Source organism: Bradysia coprophila, chromosome III (genome assembly GCF_014529535.1).
Source record: "Bradysia coprophila strain Holo2 chromosome III, BU_Bcop_v1, whole genome shotgun sequence".
NCBI lineage: Eukaryota > Metazoa > Arthropoda > Insecta > Diptera > Sciaridae > Bradysia > Bradysia coprophila.
Genome location: NC_050736.1, coordinates 824,388 through 849,019, shown reverse-complemented (window position 1 = coordinate 849,019; position 24,632 = coordinate 824,388). Strand labels below are relative to the sequence as shown.

At 36.2% G+C, this 24,632-nt stretch overlaps 6 protein-coding genes across 9 annotated transcripts; 1 reads left to right on the top strand and 5 right to left on the bottom strand.

Annotated features, from left to right (window-relative positions):
* The first annotated feature begins 382 nt into the window (after positions 1-382).
* LOC119076941 lies at positions 383-7,882 on the top strand. Its single transcript, XM_037183989.1, has 8 exons — positions 383-880; positions 6,147-6,311; positions 6,380-6,467; positions 6,526-6,824; positions 6,886-7,021; positions 7,362-7,468; positions 7,543-7,674; positions 7,743-7,882. Exons 1-8 carry the CDS (start codon positions 697-699, stop codon positions 7,859-7,861), a joined length of 1,230 nt encoding a protein of 409 aa, XP_037039884.1. The 5' UTR covers positions 383-696; the 3' UTR covers positions 7,862-7,882.
* On the bottom strand, positions 943-5,969 carry LOC119077698 (MIT domain-containing protein 1-like). The gene is made up of 4 exons (XM_037184975.1): positions 5,748-5,969; positions 5,445-5,683; positions 5,181-5,380; positions 943-1,112 (listed from the first exon to the last, which is right to left on the bottom strand). The coding sequence occupies exons 1-4, from the start codon at positions 5,860-5,862 to the stop codon at positions 959-961; spliced, it is 708 nt and encodes a 235-aa protein (XP_037040870.1). The 5' UTR covers positions 5,863-5,969; the 3' UTR covers positions 943-958.
* A 2,841-nt stretch (positions 7,883-10,723) lies between the features above and the next one.
* Positions 10,724-13,067, bottom strand: LOC119077443 (vesicular, overexpressed in cancer, prosurvival protein 1-like). 2 transcript variants are annotated; one of them, XM_037184660.1, is made up of 4 exons: positions 12,171-13,067; positions 11,913-12,052; positions 11,466-11,707; positions 10,724-11,391 (listed from the first exon to the last, which is right to left on the bottom strand). In XM_037184660.1, exons 1-4 carry the CDS (start codon positions 12,183-12,185, stop codon positions 10,952-10,954), a joined length of 837 nt encoding a protein of 278 aa, XP_037040555.1. In that variant the 5' UTR covers positions 12,186-13,067; the 3' UTR covers positions 10,724-10,951. The 2 variants fall into 2 exon arrangements, with proteins under 2 accessions (XP_037040555.1, XP_037040554.1); XM_037184659.1 differs by having other exon boundaries at positions 12,141-13,066.
* Positions 13,068-14,008: 941 nt separating this feature from the next.
* On the bottom strand, positions 14,009-15,226 carry LOC119077304. The gene is made up of 3 exons (XM_037184473.1): positions 15,062-15,226; positions 14,538-14,974; positions 14,009-14,478 (listed from the first exon to the last, which is right to left on the bottom strand). The coding sequence occupies exons 1-3, from the start codon at positions 15,130-15,132 to the stop codon at positions 14,090-14,092; spliced, it is 897 nt and encodes a 298-aa protein (XP_037040368.1). The 5' UTR covers positions 15,133-15,226; the 3' UTR covers positions 14,009-14,089.
* A 564-nt stretch (positions 15,227-15,790) lies between these two features.
* Positions 15,791-18,976, bottom strand: LOC119077195. Of its 2 annotated transcripts, none has more exons than XM_037184386.1 (3): positions 18,791-18,976; positions 16,475-16,866; positions 15,791-16,404 (listed from the first exon to the last, which is right to left on the bottom strand). In XM_037184386.1, exons 1-3 carry the CDS (start codon positions 18,889-18,891, stop codon positions 15,947-15,949), a joined length of 951 nt encoding a protein of 316 aa, XP_037040281.1. In that variant the 5' UTR covers positions 18,892-18,976; the 3' UTR covers positions 15,791-15,946. The 2 variants fall into 2 exon arrangements, with proteins under 2 accessions (XP_037040281.1, XP_037040274.1); XM_037184379.1 differs by having other exon boundaries at positions 15,792-16,404; positions 16,475-16,873; positions 18,795-18,976.
* Positions 18,977-21,976: 3,000 nt separating this feature from the next.
* On the bottom strand, positions 21,977-23,027 carry LOC119077861 (translocon-associated protein subunit beta). 2 transcript variants are annotated; one of them, XM_037185205.1, is made up of 4 exons: positions 22,874-23,027; positions 22,542-22,746; positions 22,282-22,463; positions 21,977-22,220 (listed from the first exon to the last, which is right to left on the bottom strand). In XM_037185205.1, the coding sequence occupies exons 2-4, from the start codon at positions 22,738-22,740 to the stop codon at positions 22,020-22,022; spliced, it is 582 nt and encodes a 193-aa protein (XP_037041100.1). In that variant the 5' UTR covers positions 22,741-22,746; positions 22,874-23,027; the 3' UTR covers positions 21,977-22,019. The 2 variants fall into 2 exon arrangements, with proteins under 2 accessions (XP_037041100.1, XP_037041090.1); XM_037185195.1 differs by having other exon boundaries at positions 22,542-22,910.
* Between the last annotated feature and the right edge of the window lie 1,605 nt (positions 23,028-24,632).

The following is a 24,632-nucleotide window of genomic DNA, read 5'->3' as shown; positions in this document are numbered from 1 at the left end:
TCTCTAATTCACTTACCTCTGAAATCAATTAAAAGCTTATCGATCGAACACAACTTTCAATTATGTGAATTAGGTGATATATCTACCAATCAGAAAACAAGACACATTCAACTAATTTGAAAGAAAGTTAACGGTAAAAAAATTCTAAATGACGGATGAGGCGATAAACCATTGGATCATTTTGACAAATTCTTCGATATCGTTATACTTACCTATTCTTGTAATGCATTTTCACGAAACACATCATGCTTCGATTCGTTACTTGTCACGTTTTTATCTTCTCTTCTCTCTATTCTTCAAAGTTTATCGAGAACTAGTAATTTCGGCCACAAAACACAAAAAATTTCAATCACTATATCCAGCCGTACCATGCAAAGTCAGACCATTTATTCCAGTTGAGAAAAAAAAAACTTTTGTTAGTACGATTCAGTCTGATTAAACTTGTGACAAGTCAATTAGCACTTTGCGTGGTTCTTATTGACATACCTGTAAATTGAAAGAATTTGTTTAAGTGGGACACGTCCGACGCACTCTTCCACTTGGTACACATCGTTCAGTTAATGTTTTTATGTTGCTGTGCTACCAGTGCACTGATTAGTTGGTATTCGGATAGATCAGTAATCAGTAACCAAACACCTTTAGATTACAGTGTTTGATAGTTTGTCACAAAGTACTCGAAGTGATTTTCGTAATAAAATGCATTTTTCACGAAAACTTTTTATTGAAACAATATTGTTGACTGTTTGTGTCGGCGCGAGTAAACAGTCGGTCATTGATTTATCGAAATCGCAGTCGCCTCCGGACGTCCTAACATCTACTACTTCAAAGCCAGAGGATAACTTAGTTGCAGTAAATGACACAAATCACAGGAAAGGAAGATGTAAGTTTTTAAAAAAAACTACAAATTTTGTCAGACGAAACATTGCCCAAATTCGATTTTAAAAAAGTCGGTTGATTTTCAATTTTTATTCTCGGGACAAAAAAACACATCAACATTAGTCTCTTTACATTCACGCATTTCATAGTCAAAGCATCCCAACTCGAAACGAGATGCAGTCGGTTTGAAATAATTTAATCCGCGGCCAATTTTGATGACGTATCCGTTGTTTAGTCTGAAAAAAAGAAATTGTTGTCATAAGTCTAGTTACTGAGTATAGTATCGGAGTAAAACTGGCATTTGGTTGTTCCATACAAATTCTATAAAACGTTAACAAGGAAAATTAAACTGGAAAATTTTGAAATAAAAGAAAATTAATTAACGCTGAGTGATTGTCAACAAATATCTGCACGACTGCTTTCACCGCAATAATGTGGATAGAGTTGATGGAAATGATACATTTACTTAGAATGCCCAATACGATAATCAATTTCTAATTAGAAAAGTATGGAAAATAATTTGACGTGGACTGTCGGGTCAGTCAATTACAAAAAACCTGGCCTAATCCTTATTTAATTCGAAATTGTCAGATAATCTAAAACCTGGTTCAGAGTCACCTGAAAAATTTGTATGAAAGTTTTTTTTTAGGTTAACTAACAGCAATTTAGATCAGATTTAAATTGATATCAGGTTAAAACAGGTTCAGGTATTTTTCAGATCAGACTTTGAAGAGCCTGACATAATCTGACCTTTAATTATTAGCAAGCAGCCGCAATAAATCCGAATTTACAAATTGAATTAATTAGAGAAAATCCTGAAGAGAAGAGATCGCAGACTGACTTAGTACCGGACTAGATTCGCCCGAACGTCTTTCATATATGTGGGTTTGTGTTCGTGTTCGATCTTTGGCTCTTCCTCAATTTGGATTGTCCGGATTTGGCTTATTGGTTATTTTAATAAAGATCGGAACAGCCTGGAATTATTTGAAAAAAACCTAAACGTAGTTTGACCTGAACCTGATATAATAAATTTGACCTGAATTGACCTGAAACACGAATTTTGTAATTAGGTCAAACCTGACCTGAAACCTGATCAGGTTACATAAATGATGATCAGGATCAAGTCATGTATTTTTATAAAATTACCTTACACTAACCGGAATTTTCAGGTCAGGATCAATTTGACCGTGGTCGACCTGTTCGGAGCGAGCTTTCGAGCTACAATTTTTAAGAATCATGAAACTTACTGACATATTTCTGGCGAAGACAATCTTTAAAATGATTTTTCACCATGAAGCCGTGATGGCTCATTTTTTGTCAAATGGAGAAAAATGTAGACCACAACCAGATCTACGTTTTTCTCCATTTGACCAAAAATGAGCCATCATGGCTTCATGGTGAAAAATCATTTTAAAGAATGTCTTCGCCAGAAATATGTCGGTAAGTTTCATGATTCTTAAAAATTGTTGCTCGGAAGCTCGCTCCGAACAGGTCGACCACGGTCAAATTGATCCTGACCTGAAAATTCAGGTTAGGGTTAGGTAATTTTATGAAAATACATGACCCTATCTAGATTCTAGAACCTTACGGACTTGTGCCTGATTGCTGCCTTAATTTGTGCCTTAAATTCATCTGTTTATAGTCAGCAGTTCGACGTACATATTCCTTGTTCTAAAGCCTTTTATACTGTAGACAAGATCAGAAAGCTTCGTGAGTAAAGGTTATATGTGGAAATTTATGCGGATAATAAAGCTAGAGGAAAACGATGGCAAAATTGAAAACTGGTTTTTCAAGAGTGGAACCTACTTATTACAAAATACGGTACAGGTAGATCGAAAAAGACAGATTTCAAGACGAGAGGCTTTGTATGAAAATTGAATAAATCTTGTGTCTTTCGGTACTTTACTCTGTAGCGTAAGTTTACGTTTCCACATCAATAGGTAATTGAGACTGAAAATCTAATTTTTGAAGTCAGAATTTTGTGTACATAATTACTTTTCGCATAATTATCAACTATTTGTGTGATTGCTCTGCTCTATTTTCAGAGTTTGTACAGTGAAAGTGCAAATTACTTGACCGAATTCTGACACGTGTCTCAATCATCTCTCCGACTACTGAAATAAATTCAAAATTTTTGTTACAATTGTGTACGTTGTACAGCCGTCGTTATGCTAAGTTTACCGATCCATTTATAGCTCCATTGAACAAATAAGTTCAGTGAGTAAGACCATTTTCATAACAGATTTTGGGTAACCTTTTTTTCATAAGCAATAAGCAGAGAGACATTCTCTTTAAAGTTCGTACGGTTTCGCTTTAATTATTCAACTTTTAGTTGCATCATCTTGAAAATGTTGTTTATGATGGCATACAAAATTAGAAAAATAAACTTGGTAACTGGGGAGTTGATGCAGAATATAATTCAACATCATCAACATTTTGCGCTTTTTATGTTCGTAAAGCTACATTAATATTTCATGTGAATCGTTGTCTGGGTACGGAATAAATTTCAAGAAGAAAATGGTCACACTTTACTCTTGAAAATTGAAAGTAAAAATTATCGTCTGTGGAGTAGGAGTATACATTCACAACTGCAGCACAAAGCTCAATTTTTGGAGCTCGTTCAGGAACGATTTTTTCTTCACTCAGTGAAAATTTGACGATTCGTTTAATGTTTAACACTAACAGTTGTCTGACGTTTGCCGTTCAGATACGTTAGTGAATGTTACGAGTTAATTTTCTGTTTATGTTTACATTCCCACAGAGGGATTCTTTTGAATTTCGACTGACCGAAATCGGCGCTATTTTTTTCCGGGACTTCTTTATATATGCCTAGTTAGGCCTTGGTGCCTAGGCCCCAAAATAAGTCTAACATTTTTTTGATCTTCCATACCTGGCTGGTGGTAATCGGCAAAAATTTCTCAGAATCGATGGAACATAGGTGAACTTTGACTAGGGCTGTGACCTCCAACTCAGTTATGCAATTATTTGATTAAATTATTATTTATTATGAATGTGGAGGACCTCAACTTCACAGTGATACTCACTTGCGTCCTTAACTTACCTTAACGGACAAACTTACTAGACCGAAAGTGGAGGGCAAAGGAACTTATATACGAAATGAAGAGGAAGGAGGTGCCACAAACAACTGACAACAGAACTATTTTGTTTCTTAGAAATTTATTTGACCATGACGAACATCACTCATCCATTATTCAGAATTCATTCGACGCAATCAAAAGTCAGAAAATGTTTTGTTAGGTCGGTGTCAGATCGATTTGACATCGGAAACTCTCTGTTCTTGAACTGTCGACGCTGGCATATCGATTCATCAAATGGTCCACAGAAATCGAAATGATTTATATCCGCAGACCACAACATATCCATTGTACATTCACTTCACCGAAGTTTCATGACATTTGGGTAACATTTCACGACCAAAATACATCGTGAGAAATCTAACCTCACAGTTACACCTTTCATCGTTAACTGAACGAAACTCAGTGAAGAAAAAATCGTTTCTGAACGAGCTCTTGTAATAAAAGTTGAACGATTCGTTAAAAATCTAAACTTTTGTTGTGTGCGAGGTGGCAGTGTTTGCCGAAAACTCCAGTTAAAGAATGCAAACGGAAGCAGTTATATACCATCAAGATCAGATCGAGAGTTCCAAAGACCAGTTAATTATAACTTGCCTTGGTGTATTTGTCATTGATTATTTTCATTGAATTTCTGACATAGAACGAAATTTCCGAAGACCAGTTAATTATAACTTGCATTGGGTTATACAGTGTGTAAGGAGAGCGAAAACCAGTTAAATTTAATTGGTCTCTGGGTCAGCTGTCAAATATTCATCAATGAAAAAAGAAATTGAGAGTTGAGCCCAGTTTAAATTTGTATGTGATTTCTATCATTTTGACGTGTGACACCGAGACCAGTTTAAACAAAGTGGTCAAAAATCGCTCTACTTAAACACTGTATTTGTCATTGCTTATTTTCATCTGAATTTTTGACATATCCCGTAAGGTAAGTTAAAATAACTGGTCTAAATTATATTTCCTTCTATTTCATCGTAATAGTCTATAGAATTTACTTTGAGTGAAATGTCAGTCGAAAACTGTCAACTTAACGGTGTCTTTATCAAACAAAAGAGAAAAAAATGACCAGTTACCAGTAATTGGTCTCGATGGATGATTCTTCAAAATTAGTATGTAAAAGTCCAGTTAATTAGGAACAAATCAGTTAATTTAACTGAGCTCGATGGGTGAATACTCTTTTTCACATTCTCTCTTAACACTCTATATACTCACATGATTTGACGATCATGAATGTGGTCCGAAAATTCGATGTTCATGGTAATGGCTCGACTCTTTAAACTTTTAACTAATGATGCGAAGGCCTTCGTTTGGTCCGAATTATCTCTAGCGTCCTTGGAAGTTGTAACGTGAATATATCTAAGATTTCGACATTTCAGGACGACGAGTTCACAGAACTTAACTAAATTGACCAACTGGAAAGAGAGCAAATTCTTAATGGAAACTAAACCAGGTCAACACAGACCAATTCTAACTCACTTGATAATGCTCTCGAATGTACGGTTCGTCGAGTGAAATTTCTGTGACATCGTCTTTTAGATATTTTCCGAAAACGGATTCGTAACTATTTCCCGTTGAATTTTCAATGATATGTCGTTTGTCCACGATTTGACCCTTTGAAATTTGAGATTTGTACAACTCCTTGATTTGTTCAGCTCGTGTCATGTATTCTTTGAGTTTATCCTGATAGCGTAATTTCTTAGCTGCATCTTCTTCAACTAAAAATTAATGAACAAAATCAGCAATAAGATATTAAATCAATTCAAGGGAAAACAAACTCACTTTTGCAAATCTTTAACAGCTCGTCGATACCTGACTGATACAATTTTAACGCCTCCAACATACGGCCGCTTGTATCTAGTCTCACAGCCTTTTGTAATAATTCAACTGCACTCATTATTGCAATCTTAACATTAATTTAAACCACAAAGACTCAATGTTACGATTTGATGTTTCCAAACAAAAAAGTGCAAGCATTGTCGTTATTCACAGAATCAGCTGATAGATGTTGTCAAACAATATTATGATGTGTCATGCCCTCTTGAATCAAATCATTAAAACAAATTTGAAAAAGATAAAAGGGGAAATCATTGAGATTTAATTAGAAAAGCAAGAAGTGGTAGAACGTGAAAGACGCACATTCTGTGTATCTGTGCAATTCATTAATTTTACTTGTTGCAGTTGACTTCTTCCCTTTCTACACCATCGGACGATTCCCGAATACGGCCTGCACAGGCATCAATGATTTAACTGGTACATGTGTACTGACTGGTGAATGTTCTGATGCTGGCGGAATTGCGACAGGATCTTGTACAACACTTACGGGTCAGGCTGTTTGTTGTGTTTGTAAGTCAATGTCGGAAGCTACTTTTGTCTCTGTTCTCTAAGAAATTATTAAAAAAAAAAAAATTCAGATCAGCAAACTTGTGGAGGAACGGCCAATTACAACAACACGTATTTCGTAAATCCTAATTATCCTGGTTCTTGGGGAGGCGGTTCTACGTAATAGTTTCCCACAAATTCTGTAATCATTGGATGGAACTAATTTTTAATTTTGTAGATGCTCGATTGTTGTTTCACCCGCCAGTGCTGATATTTGCCAAATTCGATTAGATTTCCTTGATCTATCGTTAGCTCCTCCAAATGGAGATGGTGTTTGTAACAGAGATGCTATATCAATAACGGGCGGATCGTCCTACGTTCCAACACTTTGTGGGATGAACAGTGGACAGCATGTGTACGCTACTTTTGACGGCAGTCAACCAATAACGATAAATATTGCTGCTTCGTCATCGTATACTTTTGGCAGAAAGTGGCATATGATGATCAACCAAATTGACTGCAATTCTGCTAAATTGGGTAAGCATAAAGGATAGCCTTTCCGAATAGATCGGTTTTTTTGATACGATGGTTGTTTCAGCGCCGTCTGGATGCCTCCAATATTACTCGGCATCAAGCGGAGTAATTCGAAGCTTCAATTATGGTTCAGGAGCTAATTCAGCACTCAATTCGGTCGGTGTTGATGGAACGAGACAGATCGCTAATCTTAATTATGGGTAAGAAAAGTTCTATGAATTTTTTTTGTTGTTACTAAGATAATTGAGTGAATTGATTGACCCCAGGTCACGACCTTTAATGTTCACCACATTTTGCATAATCAGAGTTATAAGTTAGTAGAAAAAGCCAGTGATACCGACATTCAACACTTTCAATAAATTGCTGTTTTTTACACGATTAAAATCGATGGCTTGCATATAGGTAGTTCATGGTGAAACTAGAAATTAATTTTGAGATAAGAATCACTATGAGTCGCCACTATAAATTGATTAAATTGCATTGCATTGCATTGCAATCGGATAAATAATTTTCTTTAAATAAATTGTTTTATGCAAATAGGATTTGTATAGCTACAGCTGCTGACCAATGCTCAATCACATACAGTACACTATCTTCCGATACATATTCGTTTACAGTTACTGGAGATGTTGGTGCTGTGGATCCAGGTGAGTCAGTCGTCTCAATAGTTATTCATTTAAATGACAATTTGATGATGAAACGATACTAAATTTCATTGCAGCGCTATTAGGAACATCAGCACTACAAGATCAATCCTGTAGCACTGATTACATTGTCATACCGAGTCCATGGCAAAACAATGCGGCTCTGACGAGTGATCGCTTTTGTGGCCTGGGACTGGCTAGTACGACGAGTAAGTAGTAGTAGTAGGAATAATTTTTGAGTGAACTTATTATTGACATATAGGTTCTTTGAAAATAGGTAACGCTTCTCCGTTTGTTGTATATGCCGTCACAGATGGTAACGAGCAAATGGATATTGGTAATCGGGGATTTTCGTTATCATATTCGCAAAACGAATGTCCTGTGAATATAGCGTAGTACAATAAATTTTTTATACAAAAAACAGTCTGAGTTTTACAATAAGCTGCTATGTCATCATGAATCTGGTCGTGAATGGTGTCGAATTATCAAGGCAAATCAATTGTTCGGACAACTTAAGTGGCTACAAAGTTCCATCCCGATTTTAGTTTTAATTACACATTTTGTACTGGTTGTCGTTGTTGTAGCTCAACATAGCACTCCAGCTCCAAGCACAAACACTCAAATTTTACTATTTGCCGGATATATGTTCTGATGCAGGCTTTCTGCAACGCAGAAAGAAATCTATTATAAACATCAAGTCCCAGTGAAAGTTTAATCCTTTTAGTTTCAAAACGAGACACCTTCGAACTCGAACTACTGCACTGCCCACGTAAAAGATTCCACTTTTGTATCGAAGCTGTTCATCTCCGTTTCTCTGGTTTCTCTCATTTCATATGCTGTTTAAAATGGCAAATGATAAAAGCCAAGAAGTACAGCTTAGATATGAAAACGGGATTCTTTACGTGGGCACAACAGTAAAAGACACTTATAGCCGTGAGTACTTCTATTTTATCTACTGATATTTTCGATCAGGCAGTACTGTTAAAGACAATTGGCCTGCCTCTTTGATAGGCAAACAATATCAAACGAAAGATGTTAACAAAAACGAAGAGTTTTTAACTTTTATTTGAATTTCTCATTTTTATCCTCATTAGCTTTATTGCAATTTTGTGTGTTCAATACAAAATGTAATGGGAAGACCTTAACAACTAGCACACCATTAACATTTACATATAATATAGCTCTTGACTTTGCTGATTGTTTGCAATTTTGTTTTTTAAAATATTTTGTACATTCATTTAAAAATTCGATAAACGGGCAGGTGAAAAAGTGAAACGGCATTAAAAATGGAATTGAAGATTTATGCTGGAAATAATGCGAAACCAGTAAAACATTTAATAGAACTACAATTGTTGCATGAAAACGGTAAAGATGAAAAGATGAAAACGCTTAATGAAAAAAAACTCTTTCCAATGAAGATTGCTCTTCTAACAAAACATTTTAAGTTGACTCATGTTTTAAACTATTATCATGGTTTAGATGCAAGACTAGCTATTTTTGCACCCCTGAAAGATGAGGAAAATTATCTTCAACACTTTTGATTTTAAAGGGTTTATCCAAAACTCGGATGACTTGTGCGATTACATTACTTGTCTCATCCAGATCAATCCACGTCAAATAATTATTTTCTGTCTAGTTGAGTAGATGACCCATCCCATGTTTCGATCATGTATGCTCCCAGCTCCAGGGCTTACTATAGAGAATTTTAATTCCGAAAATTCCGAAAATTCTGAAAAAATTCCGAAAAAGTTCCGAAAAATTCTGAAATAATTTTTCGGAATTTTTCAGAACTTTTTAGGAATTTTTTCAGAATTTTCAGAATTAAAATTCTCTAAAGTAAGCCCTGCCCAGCTCCCTAGACTATGTCCATCGTTTTTATTATTTGCTTTTTAATTTTAGGTCAATTTTTAAGAGCTTTGATAGCAAGTAACGCCAGGTAAAACGCGTAAATGGTAGTCAAATTCGAAAGATGAATTCTTTTTGTAGATATCGATATCGGAGTCAGAGTCATTTTTTGAGAAAACGTTCTTTTTGATTTTCTCAAAATTTCTTGAAAATTCTCGAATTTCTTCAAAGAGATTTTTAAGAAAATTCCAAAAATTTCAAGAAAATATTTTCTTAAAAATAGGCCCTAGTTGAAACATCATTTTCGTTAGAAAGACATTCTTGCCATTTTGCCTAGGCACGATAGGAACATATTGCACTGAAAATTCGGGGACTTTCTGAACCAATACTCATTTTCCTTACTCGCCGTTTCTACGGAAAGTCAGCAATACTCATCGAATTTTCAGTGCAATTAAACATCAAATGATATTCTTGTCAGCAATGATAAATTTTGATTTTTATAATGAGCCATTAGCCATCTGGGAAGCTTTAGACAAAACAAAGAGGCTATGAAAAATATTTTTTTAAGGCGTGTGTATGTGCGCGAGTTCTTAGAACTGTCTTAATAGTTCTTGGAATTAAAAAAAAATTAACCGGAAAGTAATGAGGTAGAGTTTTTTTAAATGAATGCTCACAGTAAACAAAAGCACGGCAGAGTAAAAGTAACCCAGGCGGGAGCGCTTGTTTGACTAGTGACCTGAATAATCTCGTAGCCCTATGTTTTTTGCGAATTAAATTTTTCAACTTATGTCAGTTTTCATTTGAGTTCATTTTCATACAGTGTATTAGGTCCCTCATTTGACGTTTCAATAATGAACCGCTCTTGCCAGGTTTACTTTTACACTGCCGTGACAAAAGTGGTCATGGAGTCTTCGGAACGAGTGCATTTTTTCAACCAATTTGATCATTCACGGATGGATACGATGACGCTAAGGTGATCGTCATTATTTCACTCACTGGGCCGTATCGCACTTCAAGCAAATTTGAGCATAGTTGTCAGCTGCAGAAACTACTCTATTTTACATGAAAATGTTTTTACAGTATTTTACAAATGTGTTACACACCGTCAAGTTTCAGTAGCCTATTTAGAGTACCACTCATGCTTGAAGTACATTGATTGAACTGAAATTGCGCTAAAATTTTGTATGAATATTACAGCAAAGTTCAGTGGATTTTTGCGGTAATCGGCGTAACCTCCTCATCGAAAACCTTGATATTTGCAACCAATTATATCAAAAGAGTCGTCTGTAAAATGTTAAAGCTTTTTTGCAAAGAAATTACGCTGCATTGGTCTGATCGTAAAACTTTTCGTTTTCACCGCTAAATTTTGTTTGTTCAAATATGTTTGCGTTGGTTGAAAGTTGATTTTGTTTTGTTGCGCACCTCCAATCTTCACTATTCGATCACAGAAAAAAATCCTTCATCATACTTAAAGAATTCGTCGAGATATTAAAAAAAACATGTAGGACAACGTGTGGCGAGGATATCGAATTTCTCGATTAGTACCCGCCTCGTAATTTCCCACTATTCCTTTTGATATGGAGAAGGTAAATATTTAGATAGATTAAGAACGACTTATAATTACAGTCAACTTTACTTCAATCAAACCGACCCAGTACCGGACTTTCTTCGCGTTTCGTATCTTCGTTCGATGCTGGGAGCATTATTGGGAATGTTACTGGAAGTGGACGGTTGTTCGAAATCGTTTGGTTGGGAAATTGCGTTTGCTGAACTGGCTGTTCCGTCAGCAGCAGAACTCGATGGAGTATTGTTTGAAGCATCATTCAATGCAGCATTTGCAGTTGTCGGCGTTATAAAACTACACGGAATTGTGCTGGTAACTAACACGCAAGTGGGCTGCACCGAACTGTTACTGATTTGCACCACTGAATCATAACTGGGTGGCGGGCCATAAAGCTGATAATACGGACATTGCAATTGTTGGACGGATGGATGATAATTGGGAGCGGCCTGTGAATTGTTGGCGTGATAATAGGTGTTTGACGACGAATAATAATTGGGCGGCGGTGAATTTGTCATATCTGTTGAGAAGGAAAATATATCCAGAAGGTGTCTATACCACAATCGACAATAATAATGGTAAGTAAACACTTACTTTTCCAAACAACGTTCATGGAAGGGTCGTTCATCAAAACACGAGAATGTTGCATGGCTTGAACTAAGCGTTGTCTACGATGATTTTGTTCATGGGTGGTTCGTCGCTGATATTGTCGCTCAGGGACATGTTGTGCAGCCGCAGTTGCCATTGTATAGGATGATACGTTTGATGGTTGTCGACAAAAGCGATACCACCAGCCACCTCCAGAACATAGCATGAACATGAATATTAAAAGAAGCCTGAAATGTATTGCATCATTTAACTTAGTACAACTAAACGTACTGTTACTCTATTGAACTCTGATTTTAATGTGAAATCATTTAAAACAAAGCTTAGAACATGACCTTAGCTATTTAAATGAATCATAAGATTGTAATGTTTCTGAGGAATGCCTTTCAATATCATGCAAACCTTTCAAGTCATCATTATTATTTAACGACTCACCAGTAGTACCACATTTGGTAGAACTGGAATGCTAAATTAACACAGCATCCCAATCGACAGCAATACTCATTACGCATCTGGCATACGTAATACTTTGCTTCACCATCTTGCTCGAATGCACAATATTTATTTCCGTTCACCTGTGAATATGAAAACAAAATTTTCCAAAAATTTCAATTCGAAACGCTATTGAATCCTAATAAAAATGATCGTGTCGCCTGCACTTACGCAATTTAAAAGTATTAAAAATATAAACACCTTGGCTGAGGACATAGTGCACTCTCAGAGACTGTTATCTGTCCGTACCATTAAATTTTGATACACAAAGGAGAAAAATGTTTATTTAAACACCGTGCAACTCAAACCACATTCTTTTATCCATAAAATCAATTTTTAATGCCAAATGAATTGTCAATAGCTTTGACAATGAAAATTTATTGGAAAAATTCTTTATTTATGAATTACACCACACTATTCTAGAGATGTACATATAGATAACACAGGTGTCAGAATAACTTTCGTGTGTTCTTCATTGTATTTACAAGCAAAATTGTTAGACTAATGTCTTTTGTTGGATCACAGAAAAACATTTTCTGTTCCTCCAAATAATCTCGCACTTATTGTCATACCGAATGTTGCAGAAACCTTTTTTTCCGTTCTTCGAAGGAAAATTTTAATACAACAAAAAACAAAAATGAAATTGAACTAGAACTTCGATGCACGTTTGCATTAACCTTTCACTGAATGGCAGCGAAAATACAGGAGCAATGAAATTTTTCATTCAATGGAAACATTCAATGAAAGGGTATAATGCGCTCTGTGCCCCTTTGTTGCAACAACTCGATATTCACAGTTGTTGTTTGTTTCATTGATATCACTTGAATGCGATGTAATAAATTCCACAAATTATGATGATAGATTGTGTTGGTAATAATTGGAAAAGTAATATTTATGATGCTGCTTGTACAGCACAACGACTAACGAAAAGGAAAATGTTTCATTTGGTTGCCGAAGACCGTGGGTGGTAATGTAAAGTTTTATTTTCCTTTGATACTTTCAAGTATTTTGTATTTCTCCTTTGTTATATACCCTTCTCAATTGAAGGATAATAATGACGTCACATAGAACAGTCCAGTTGTGCTGTGTTTGATGAACGTTACAAATTATGAATTCTATAACTTAATGTATTCATCAAAGCTTTCAGTTAAATTTTAACTTTTATTTGCGAAAGCAAATCATTCAAAAGCGTCCCTTTTCACGAACCGAATCTAAGGAATGACAACGAAACAGTGTGCCAATTTTGCAGCCTGACTAAAGTGTATCCCTTTTGAAGAAAAACATCTACGTTTAAATTTATAAACAGTACCTGCGCAATGAACCCTACATTCTGGACATGTTTTGCCTTCACTGTTTATACGATATCAATTTATAGCAAGTAGTCGTCTTTTTTTCCATCGATTCGTTTCAAGGATCAATCGCTATGGAACAAATAATTAAAGTTCTAGGTCATGTGATTAACGACCGCGAAGGTTGAAAATAATACTGTGGAATGTTCTTCCATTACAATTTCACACATCTTTGTAAGGTTGACGAGGACAGTTTTATAGTTTTAATAAACCAGATAGCTAAAGGATATGTATTCGATAGGAAAATATAAACTTTTTGTTAGGGTTTCTCATGTTCAAAACTTTCGTTCGTGAGCGCAATGCAAGAATGCATCAATTTTATGGAAGATTTTAACAGAACAAAACGATTGTAATGAAAGTTTGAGAGGAAAAGTTCCTATTTCTATTGAAACGCTTTTAAAGGGCCTTAGTAAACCGAGTCAAGTGTCGATAATTGGGTAATTTTAATAGAATTCATCGAAAGTATTTAACAAGAAACTGAACTTTACCTAAAAAAAGCTCAGGACATCAGTTTAAATCTTAAAATTTGTGACAATGTAGACCTCAATGTAAACGGATTTTGTAAGCTTTCTAACGATTTTTACCTTGGCGTGGTATCTATTTTTACTTTTCGCTTTTTAATTTCCTTCAATTTTATTTGAATATTCATCGATCCAACGTTTGCGTGAATAAATGAATTTAAAGACAAAGTTATTAACTAACACTAATTATATTCGAGAGCAACGAACTTTTACATTTTTTATTCAAACTCACACCTCATAGGTTTTGCTGTTAATTGTTCCTATTCCGTTCGCTTAGTTCTTCAAACAGTTTTTCTGATTCATTCACCAGTTCTCGAACGGCATCATGAGCACCACCTTTTTTGACGCCAATGTGAGCAGTGCACAAATTTTCAAAGTCCCAATCGTCTAGCAATTTCTTCATCCAATCTCTAAATTGAAGTGGTGCCTCGACGGTTCGATATAATCCCCCATCTGCCATAGATGGATGAAATTTCAAAGAGCCTGCCTGAACACCGAAAACCAATCTGACCGGCCAACTGGGATCTTCGGCGTATATTAGGGTGTCGTCAACGTGCAATGTTTTGGAGTTTCGATGATAAACGAAAATGCTTACAAAGTGATTGGTGTCTTCTGGCTGGGGATCAAAATATTCGGCACCTGGAAAGTTATGATATGTCAGTCAATACAAGACAGACTTGGTAGTTACTCAATGTAACCAGCAGGAATTCGAAGTTCAACATCCGGTGCCCATTTTGAGAGTAGCTCCTTATTTTCCTTATCATCCAGTTGACCAGCCCATTTTATTTCAGTCAGTTTTCGTAAATGTCTCGGAGTGCCATAGTATGGTACATTCGGATACAGTCTGTGAAACGCAGAATAGGCTAACGTGTGGAATGGATGCACGGCTAAGACAGCTTCGATTTTCGTTCCATTGTTAGTTAGCTCGTTCAACTCTCTTTCAAGTTGATCATTAAGTGCTACCGTATCAATGACCAGAAAATTTCCATTACTTAGTTGAATGAGTGACATATGTGTGCCAATTTCTAAAAGTTTGATTTGAAAAGGAACTCGAACGTTCCAGAACCCATTTCCGAATGAACGAATTGGTGTATCCTGGGGAGCTCCAAACAGTGACGAAAAGAATGATCCAATACTGTTAGGAATAAGAAAGTGATTGATGTTTTCCGAAAAAGGGTTAACATGGTGTCCATTAAGACACGGCACTGATTGGACTACTTACTCAGGGTCAGGATCACATTGTGACCTTTTAGTGGCGCAAATTAAGCACAATAACAAAAATAAAGACTTCATTCTAAGATCTGTGAATGAATGAACTATTTATTTCGCTTGAAAAACGGTGAAACATATGACTAAATGACTAAATGTTAGTCGTCTTATCTGATGTTGCTTTGAATGATTTTTTGTTCGTGTTTGGTTAATTGAATTGACTTTAAACAGTGATTGCAGGGGTAAACAATCTGACCAAAACATGTCCATATCTTTACTTTGATTGTAAGCCAATTGTGAACTTTTCTATATTACCACTCACCAGATGATTACTCCACCATTACTCATGACATGTACTACTATTCCCACTAATTACCCCTCTGTATTCGTACGCATATAACATTATAACATCTCGATTTTACTTATTGCATCTAATTTGCATTTAAATTGAACGTAGTGTGTGTTTCGGATGTTTGATACAATGATTGGCATTAAAATTACCAGAAAATGTGGGTGTCTGACGCTTTTTTACAGTGCCACCTGTTCCATATGGACACTTTGGGCAAGTGTCCATGCACCCCAATAAAAGACTAGCGCCCAAAATAACAAGAACAAAAATTTATCAAAGTTCCCTTGGTGCCCCAAATGGGTGGCCCTACTTTCTTATAAGAAGTTATATTGAAATCTGTAGCACTAAGGTTTAAGAATAAAATCGGATGGATATAACTGAGGTAGCCTTTTGTAGTCGGCCTTTTCATCTATTAAATGAAGTAAATGATGCGATAACATCGTATACAAATTAATACATGCCTAGGTGACCTCAAGGTTAATTATGCAATTTGATATTGGTTGTTACTCACTTCAAAACAAAATCTTCTCATTATCATCTGCGTTTTATTCAACTTATTATCGCCGACAAATACTCTACAATCTGACCAAATGGTTCGGAAAACTTATCAACAAGAAAAGAAAACAATCTACTTCTACTATGAAGTTCACTGATGCCCTGGAACAATACCTCAGAATCATTAACTAACTTTTGAATCGCAGATTGTGCTCCTCCAACCTTAACACCGACATGAGCAGTACACAAGTTTTCTATGTTCCAGTCTTTTAATATCTGATTCATCCACTTGTGGAATTGTAGCGGAGCTTCGGCATCGGGTTTCAGTCCGATTATCAGTGATGGATGGAATATTAGCGATCCTGGCTGCAATAATAAATTAATTGGCCAAATAGAGGTTTCGATGTAGATTAAGGTATCATCGACGTGAAGTGTTTTGGATTTACTATGATAAACGAACACGCTAACAAAGTGATTTATAGCTTCTGGCCGAGGATTATAATATTCAGCTCCTAAAACCATAAGACATGAGTTGTTCGTTACTGAAGTAAACTTAAACTTTAAAAAAAAAACTAGAATCACCGTCTGGAATGCGAAGTTCGACTTCAGGAGCCCATTTCGATAGCAATTCTTTGTTTTCATCGGCATCTAGTTGACCTGCCCAATGTATTTCAGATATTTTTCTCAAATGTCTGGGCGTTCCGTAGTATTTAACATTCGGATATAGTTTATGGAAGGCAGAGTAAGCCAATGTGTGAAATGGATGTACAGCAACGACCGCCTCAATATTGCTTCCGTTAGAAGTGAGCTGGTTAAATTCGTGTTTCAATTCATCATTCATTGCAACAGTGTCAATAATTAAAAAACGTCCGTTCTGTAATCGTATGATAGACATGTGTGTTCCGATTTCCACTCCAACCATACGGAAAGGGACACGAACATTCCAAAATCCATTTTCTAACGTACGCAGTTGACTGAAATTTGGATTAAGGATTGATTTCCATTTACAAAGAAACCACTCAGTTTTGCCTCCGTTTATCTAAACCACGTCTCTTTTCTATTGTTTAAAGTGTAAAGGGAGAGAAAACGGAGTGCTTTTTTCATAAGATAAAATTAAGATTAATTAAGGATCTTTGTTATCAGGAATATATTTTATCGCATACGGTGTGTGTGTATTGTCCCCTATATACACGACGTACATAAGAGTAAACAAATTTACCCTAGAGTGCTAACGCAAAATTACATCACTAGATTTTGCATTTTTTTCACATTTTTTTGCCATACATGCTTCTAGCCATACCGAATATATTAAAACATTTTGTGATGTTATTTAGTCGTCTTTTTGTCCAATATTGTAACACTATAGAAAAAATGTAGCTAAGTAAAGGGACCTCCGTGAAACCGAAACCACCAAAACCGACACTTTCGTAACGAAAAATATAAAATTTAAATAGAGAATCGCTTTGATATACCTCGAAGACATAGGAAAGATAGTAACATTAGGAAACTGTAGTCATATTGAACTCTGATTGGTCCTACAATGCTGTTACGTACAGCTACTCCGAAATTTTGGAGCGCTGCTCACATATATCGAAGAATCCCATCATAATTGTCACATTTAGCGGCATATTAAGTTCTTGTAACTAGTTGACAGTATTCTTGATCACTTTCAATGATCAGATGACTTACCAAAATTTATATAATAAGTCATTTAGCCCACAACACTTATTAAAAGTGCTGAAAACGGCCAAATAATGGACTTCAGATGACGTTTTCGCAATTTTTTCGAAAAGCGCCCGCTGCGCCAACCTACCACTCGAACAAAAGTTGTTTGTTATGACCCAAAAAAGACAAATTAAAAGAAAAATCAGAGGTGCAAAAATTTTTGTTTAAATTCGGTTCAGGCACACCGTGTTTGAGATGTTTGCCTACTGCGATAAAATACCTCACTGACATAAGGCTGTATATAAGAGACTCGTACTAATACTAGCGCCTACTGCGATAATAGTAGATTATTCACCTCTGTCCACATGTTTATTTAGACATTGGAGAGTTATTGCATGAGCCGAAGGCGAATGTTATAACCACAAGTGTCTAAATAAACATTTGGACAGAGGTGAATACGCTATTTTATCTACAGACGGCGAAATAATAGCACTTTTTCACTGCTATTATTTCACCTAGGTAGATAAAATACCGCACTGATATAAGGCTGTATATAAAAGACTCGTACTAATACTCGCACAAGCGTTCGTATACGTATACGTCTCTTATGTAATGTACTATTAAGTCTGCTAGAAACAAAAATAATTGATCGATTTCGATTTCTGTAGATGTCTAGGGGTGAAATAAATAAATATATGGGCGGCCTCCTTGGTGAAAACACACGAGCAATTTTGCGTTTCTGGGATCGACGATTATGTTGTGGCAATACAATCTCTAGCAACCAAACTACTTTTATAAAGAATCAAGTAGCCTTTGGAATAGTGGAATGAAGAATAGTGTTTGTAGAATACAAAGAAATAAGGTGTGAATTTGACACAAAGAGCTGAGAGTTTTTTTGCTAGAGAGAGTATTGGCTGTGGTTTTTTATTGAAGCCTATTTGTCGATTTGAGCAATGTAAAATTGATCGTATGTCTTCATCTTAAGGTTCTACCTCACAACACACAAATTAACTTGAGTATTTAACTAAAAGCTTCAAATTTCACAGTTTTGATTTGTCTCGTTTGTCGAATTTAAAGACATATTTAAGAAAACAAAAATTTATTTGGCAGCACTACTGTTTGTTGGAAGAGTTCTTTAATGTATTTCCAGAATTCGATAATTTTGCCTCAATAGCCCTTATGGAAGCATCCAATATTGCTCAAATTAATTATTACAAAAAGAATAAGACTTACTTGCCTCCAATATCTGCATTTAAACATGTAAAATGAAAAATGAAACAAGCAAACTTTAGAGTCACGTATTTCAGTAATGAGACATTAATTATAAATCTCATATTATTCAGTAAGGTAATACACAACGTTGCTTAAGATATCAACAAGACGACTGTTCTATTCGATTCTACGATAAACTTCTCTATCAATTTGTGTTCGAATAGAAAAAGAGGTCTTGAAAAATGTTATGTTTGATCGTTACCTTACGCTGTAAATAATTATAACGAATATATATGCAAATTAGCAGATAAATCTTATAAAATCATTTCATTTTGTCAATGGTACGCATTAAATTGATGCGTCTTGTATAAATACAATGCTACTCTTACAGCCACTGTAATTTACAAGTAGATCTACCAGATTTTCGTTCATCTGTATGTAATAGTAGGTTACAGTGCATGCTGCGAAAATGATTCATTACATGGAGGAACAATTTTGAGATACGAGCAACTCACAAGTGTGTGTTTAAGCGCCAAGGTTTGAAAACTGTTATTTTGACAAGGGTAGAGTTTGCATATCCGAGCCGAAGGCGAGGTATGTAACTACCCGCGTCAAAATAACAGTTTTCAAACCGAGGCGCTTAAACACACACGCGTGAGTTGCGAGTTTCAAAATTGTTTCCCCAAGTAATGAATCATGGCAGCAGCTTGCACTGTATTCTATTTTATTGCTTGTCCAAGCGAAAATTGATTCTTACATATCAATTCCTTAACGCAGTAACAACGAATCTAGTATACCGCCGAACCCTCCGAAATTGGCTCACACGTCTACGAAGAAAAAAATCCCGAAAACAACACTAATGTTATGTTGGTATTGTTACAGCAGTAATCTCAATACACGTCACAACGGTCACAACAGTCGGCTTGTCACTGAATTGTTTTTCCGTTTCAGGATAATGCATTAATTTTGTTGTTTTCGTTATTTAGAATAAAAATTTTGCAGTGAAGTGAAGTGAATAATGTCTAACATAAGCAAAGTGTTTAGTGTTCTCGAATATAAGTGAAAAATACGCAACTAAAAGTGTTTGCCATGTGTTCATTACAAACATTGAATTTATTGCTGGAGCAAAAAATGGCTGACACTTTCAGTTTTGTGATTTTCTTTTCGAAATAATTCAAATGCTTTTGCGACATTCAACTCACGCCACTGGAAAATTTGTGTTCAAAAACACAAAACATCAATAATTATTTTCTTTTTTTCTGTTGGAAGGCATTAAATATTTCAGATGATGCATCCTCCTTCATCTGGCTGCACCCCGCGAAAACTCGTTTTACGTGAATGACTGTGCACCCCGCGAAAATAGAGATTCCTTGACGATAGTGTCATACAAATATCCCTCATGTAATCGACCATTTTCGCAGGGGCCAAATTGATATGTAAGAATCAATTTTCGCTTGGGGCAAGCAATAAAGTTGTATACATACCTACTTGTACGCTCCGCTCGGTCTACAAGAAGCGAAATTAGGTAAAAGCAACACAGATACGTAAATAACTATTTCAGTGTTCAATAGGGAAATGGTTATTAAGAGTGATATCGCCAAAACTTGAACCAATTTGAAAACAATGGTTCGGCGATCCAGGCAAGCTATAGCTCGTTTGAATCGTCTTCCAATTCCAAGAAATAGGAATCTTTTACTTTTTCGTTTGGTTTCCCATTTTCGAAGTGAACACGTGAAAAGTTGTAGCATGTCAATGATAGACATGTTTATAAAAGTTGAAATGTTGTAGGAACGTTGGCCTGTGCCAGACCTTCATAAAGAGTATAATGATCGGTATGGGCCGTCACCCGTTCTGGACCTATGACTAAAAATATGGTGAATATTGGACAGTCCTGCTGGCTTGCAACAGCGTTTATCAGCGGAACTGACTATAGGGTGTTGTAACTGGACTTTCCCTGTTTCATTCCACGTATAATAAACCTCAGATAAATTCTGTTGCTCCCGCTCCTTAAAAAAAATGTGGAAGCACAACGTAATGTACTATTACACGCATCGGGGACCAAAGTGAGGGTTTTCTGTTATGATTACGTCCCTTCACATGTAAAGTTGTGTAAGTATCTTTTCACTACAAAACAACAAAATTGTCTGGGTTTGATGAAACAGAGAAGTAGGGTTTTTTTGGCGTTCAACGCATCGTACTATATATTGTATAGAGTACGTTGCGTTCTTCTGACAAGTGCAACGTTCACACTTATCATTTACTAAATTTATTACTTAGTTGCATAATGTGTTAGCGTTCTACAAATTGTAAATGTAATTCATTCAAATAAAAAACTATATAATAGCCATCACAGCTCGGCACTTACGCTTGTCGTCGTTATTGATTACAGGTGATTTTTTACGATAATGTAATCAGTTGAGAATAGTCGCAGGATATGTAATCTAGTCTATCTAGGTACAATATTCCTGAAAGGGATCAAGGTAATAAGTGCCTTTTATGTTAAACATATCGGAGAAAACAACGATAAGTCAACGTCATGCAAGAATAGATTTACATAATTTGTTTTGCAAACTATGTAGATTTCATGCCTGTCCCCGAAATAAATGCAGACTTCGACTTAATAGCAAAAGAAAATCCAATCTTTTGATGGTATCTCCCACGTTCGACTCGAGCTACAAACTTCGATACTCATCAAAATAGTAATTTTAGGGAGATGTTCTTCTACTTCCTTGACTGCAGCCGGCAGACGTATTTGCCGGCTGCAGACAATAAAGTAGTATTTCCGTCTTTCTCCTAAGGAGACGTTTGCATTTCCCGTGAAAAATCTGGGCGTGCAATTTTGAATACTGTGACTATTCCTACACTTCGGGCAACAAGCTTATCATAAGTCAATAACAAACTTCCAAGGAATCGAGTAAAATGTGCTTCTCATGTTTGCAGTCCATCCGTGTTGGTGTTGGTTCCCCATTTGAAATTGAGCCAAAAGTAAAATCCAAATTACAAAAACAAAATGTCCTTGCGCGGTTTATTACAAAATTGTTTTCGTTCACACGTTTTCACAAAAAACGTTAAATAAATTACAAAAATTATTTAGTCTGGCGCGGAAAAAAAAATTTTGAAGTGGAAAATGAAATAAATTCTGCAAATTAAATTACGATTTACCGACGTTCGATGCACATACAATTTACTCTGACCACTTTTCCTCATCACTAACGACTATCATATTTAACAGCGCGAACTTCCACCGTTCTTAATGCCCTTTCTTGGACTTTGTGAGCTTCTCGTACTTTGTTTTCGATGTGTGCCACAAGCAGAATGGGATAACTAGTGGTGGAATGGACATGATAGCAAATGCGATCCAGTCGAATAAATGGGACGAGAAAAGACGATTGAAATCTGCTTGGCCAACAATTCCACCTTCACCAGGAGCCGATGAGAAAGCAAGTTGCAGCTGTCAAATGAATAACGGTAAACTGGAGTGTCTCCTCAACGATTTTATGTGCAAAACTTACAATTTCGGAGTCTTCAACTGCTTTGTAGCTAACTTCGGCAGCGGTAAAATTGAAATAGCCTGAGGCCTTTGGTCGAACAACAACGACATGGGTGACATTGGTTTGTGGGGCAATTCGATCTATTGAAGCGCTGTATTGACCGCCGACCAAATCGAAACCATTTGGATGGAAACTGTTGTCGACTGAAACATAAAAGTTAATTTGAACTGATGCCCGCAAGATCGTCTTAGTGAGGGTTGAGGGGTGCCGATTTCACTCACCTAATTGGACATTCACAGCGGCTCCACTTCCCACATTGTATAGCGTGTATTTAACGAGTACATCATTTCCTTCGACCAAGTATTTATTCAGAATTTGTTTGTTGACTAGGAGTCTCGCGGCACTGGTTTCATCTTCAGCAGCATAGCCAGACGCAACAATTAAACCGAACAGGCAAAGTATACTTAAAGATTTATGCATTTTATCCTACGAAATATGCAAGTTTAGATTTAAACAGTTTAAACTAGACCCAATTAACAGCGAATGTCTGCGTTTCTAATTTATGTTTCAGACTTTTCTATTCAAACAGATGACACGTTGAACAAAAACTTACGTGCTTGATATGAGTAGAATTGACCGAAAAGTGATTTGTGGAAGAAATTTCAAGTGACGTGTTTGACGTGTCAGAAAAAAATAGCTATGCAGCGACATCTACGAAATTACCGTTAAGCTTCTTGAGACGAACGTACTCCACGTACTCACAAAATAGAAGTGAACAGTGTTACTGATGTGACCACTGTAATCACATCAATCACACCCGCACGTTAGTCACCGGGAATGACGCAAGTCTATTATTACACAAAAACCAATTTTATTTTTAGTGACTAATGTCCGTGCCACAATCAAACACAATCGTACACTCAGTGTAGCCAATTGACGCCGTAAGTGCGGTTGAAATTCAAAATGGTAAGTCCGGAGGTCTTTCTAACGTAGCGTCAGTTTCATACAATGAAGCGTTGAAATGTGCTTTTCGGTTCACTTTATCATCGAATCGTTCACTTAAAATTCAAATTTTGGGCACACTTACGGCATGAATAGACTGTTATGATCAGAACGAGAAAACCGAAGACTAGTTATAATAACTTGCCTTGGGGTACTTGTCAATGTATTTGCTTCTCTTTCAGCGTGGTACGTTGAGAGCGAGAGGACAGAAGACCAGTTTATTTTAACTTCCCTTGAGGTACTTGTCAAAATATCTTCTTCTTTTTCATCATAACACTCTATATTTCATACATTTCAACATTCGCAACATTGATTTGACAATTTGTCTGTCAAATCGTATATCTCTCATATTGTGTGCGAGGGACATAAGGAATCATGTCCGCCTGATAGTTCTTTTTTTAGAGACTTACGGAAACTTACGCTATTGCGTCACAAATAGCGGATGATTCGTATTGTATCAGATTGTTCGTCAACATCTAACTCTTGTGAATTGTGACAGTTTCCTGTTATCGGGTTGGCCCCTTGTACTGGCTGTGTTGTTTAGAGATAGATTAAGGTTCGCTCGTCTAGTATGTGTTTATTACGTAGGTGGAAGCGCTGGTTTTCAGGTGGTACAATGTACGAATGCAGGTGTGCCAGCATGAAAAAAAAACCAACCGCTGACCGGTGGCGACTCGCTTGATGAACGAATAATGAAAGAGCTAATTCTTACTCTATAGAGTGTTATGATGAAAGAGAAGAAGATATTTTGACAAGTACCCCAAGGCAAGTTAAAATAAACTGGTCTTCGGTCCTCCCGCTCTCAACGTACCACGTTGAAAGAGAAGCAAATACTTTGACAAGTACCCCAAGGCAAGTTATAATAACTAGTCTTCGGTTTTCTCGCTCTGATCATAACAGTCTATTGGTGAAGGTGTAGTGTGTAGTAGAGGCCCTAACGATGGCTTCTATGATTTCATTATATGAAACCTGGTGGGACAAATAGTATTCTCTATTTTTTGTGCACCAACTTCATTACTATGACATCGACATTTCCAAAAAGTAGATATAGTCAACGATTTAAAAAAAAAGTGTCATTAGCATTGAACTTATATTATGTGCTGAATGAAATTACCTCCAAACTATATATCCACCTTGGATATTTCGTATCGCAAGTGAACGCAAAGAACGAAGTACAGAAGAAAAAAAATTGTGACGCCTCTACACTGTAGAGTCTACAGGCCAACGGAGGTTATCCTTTGTTCAGAAATGATCTCCCTATCTGATAAATCTAAAAAAAGTCTGACGATCTTTCTTTTAGGTGCGTTTTATCTTTACAAGGTAAATAAATGCGCAAAAAAAACGTTTCTCATGGCAATATAATTAAATTT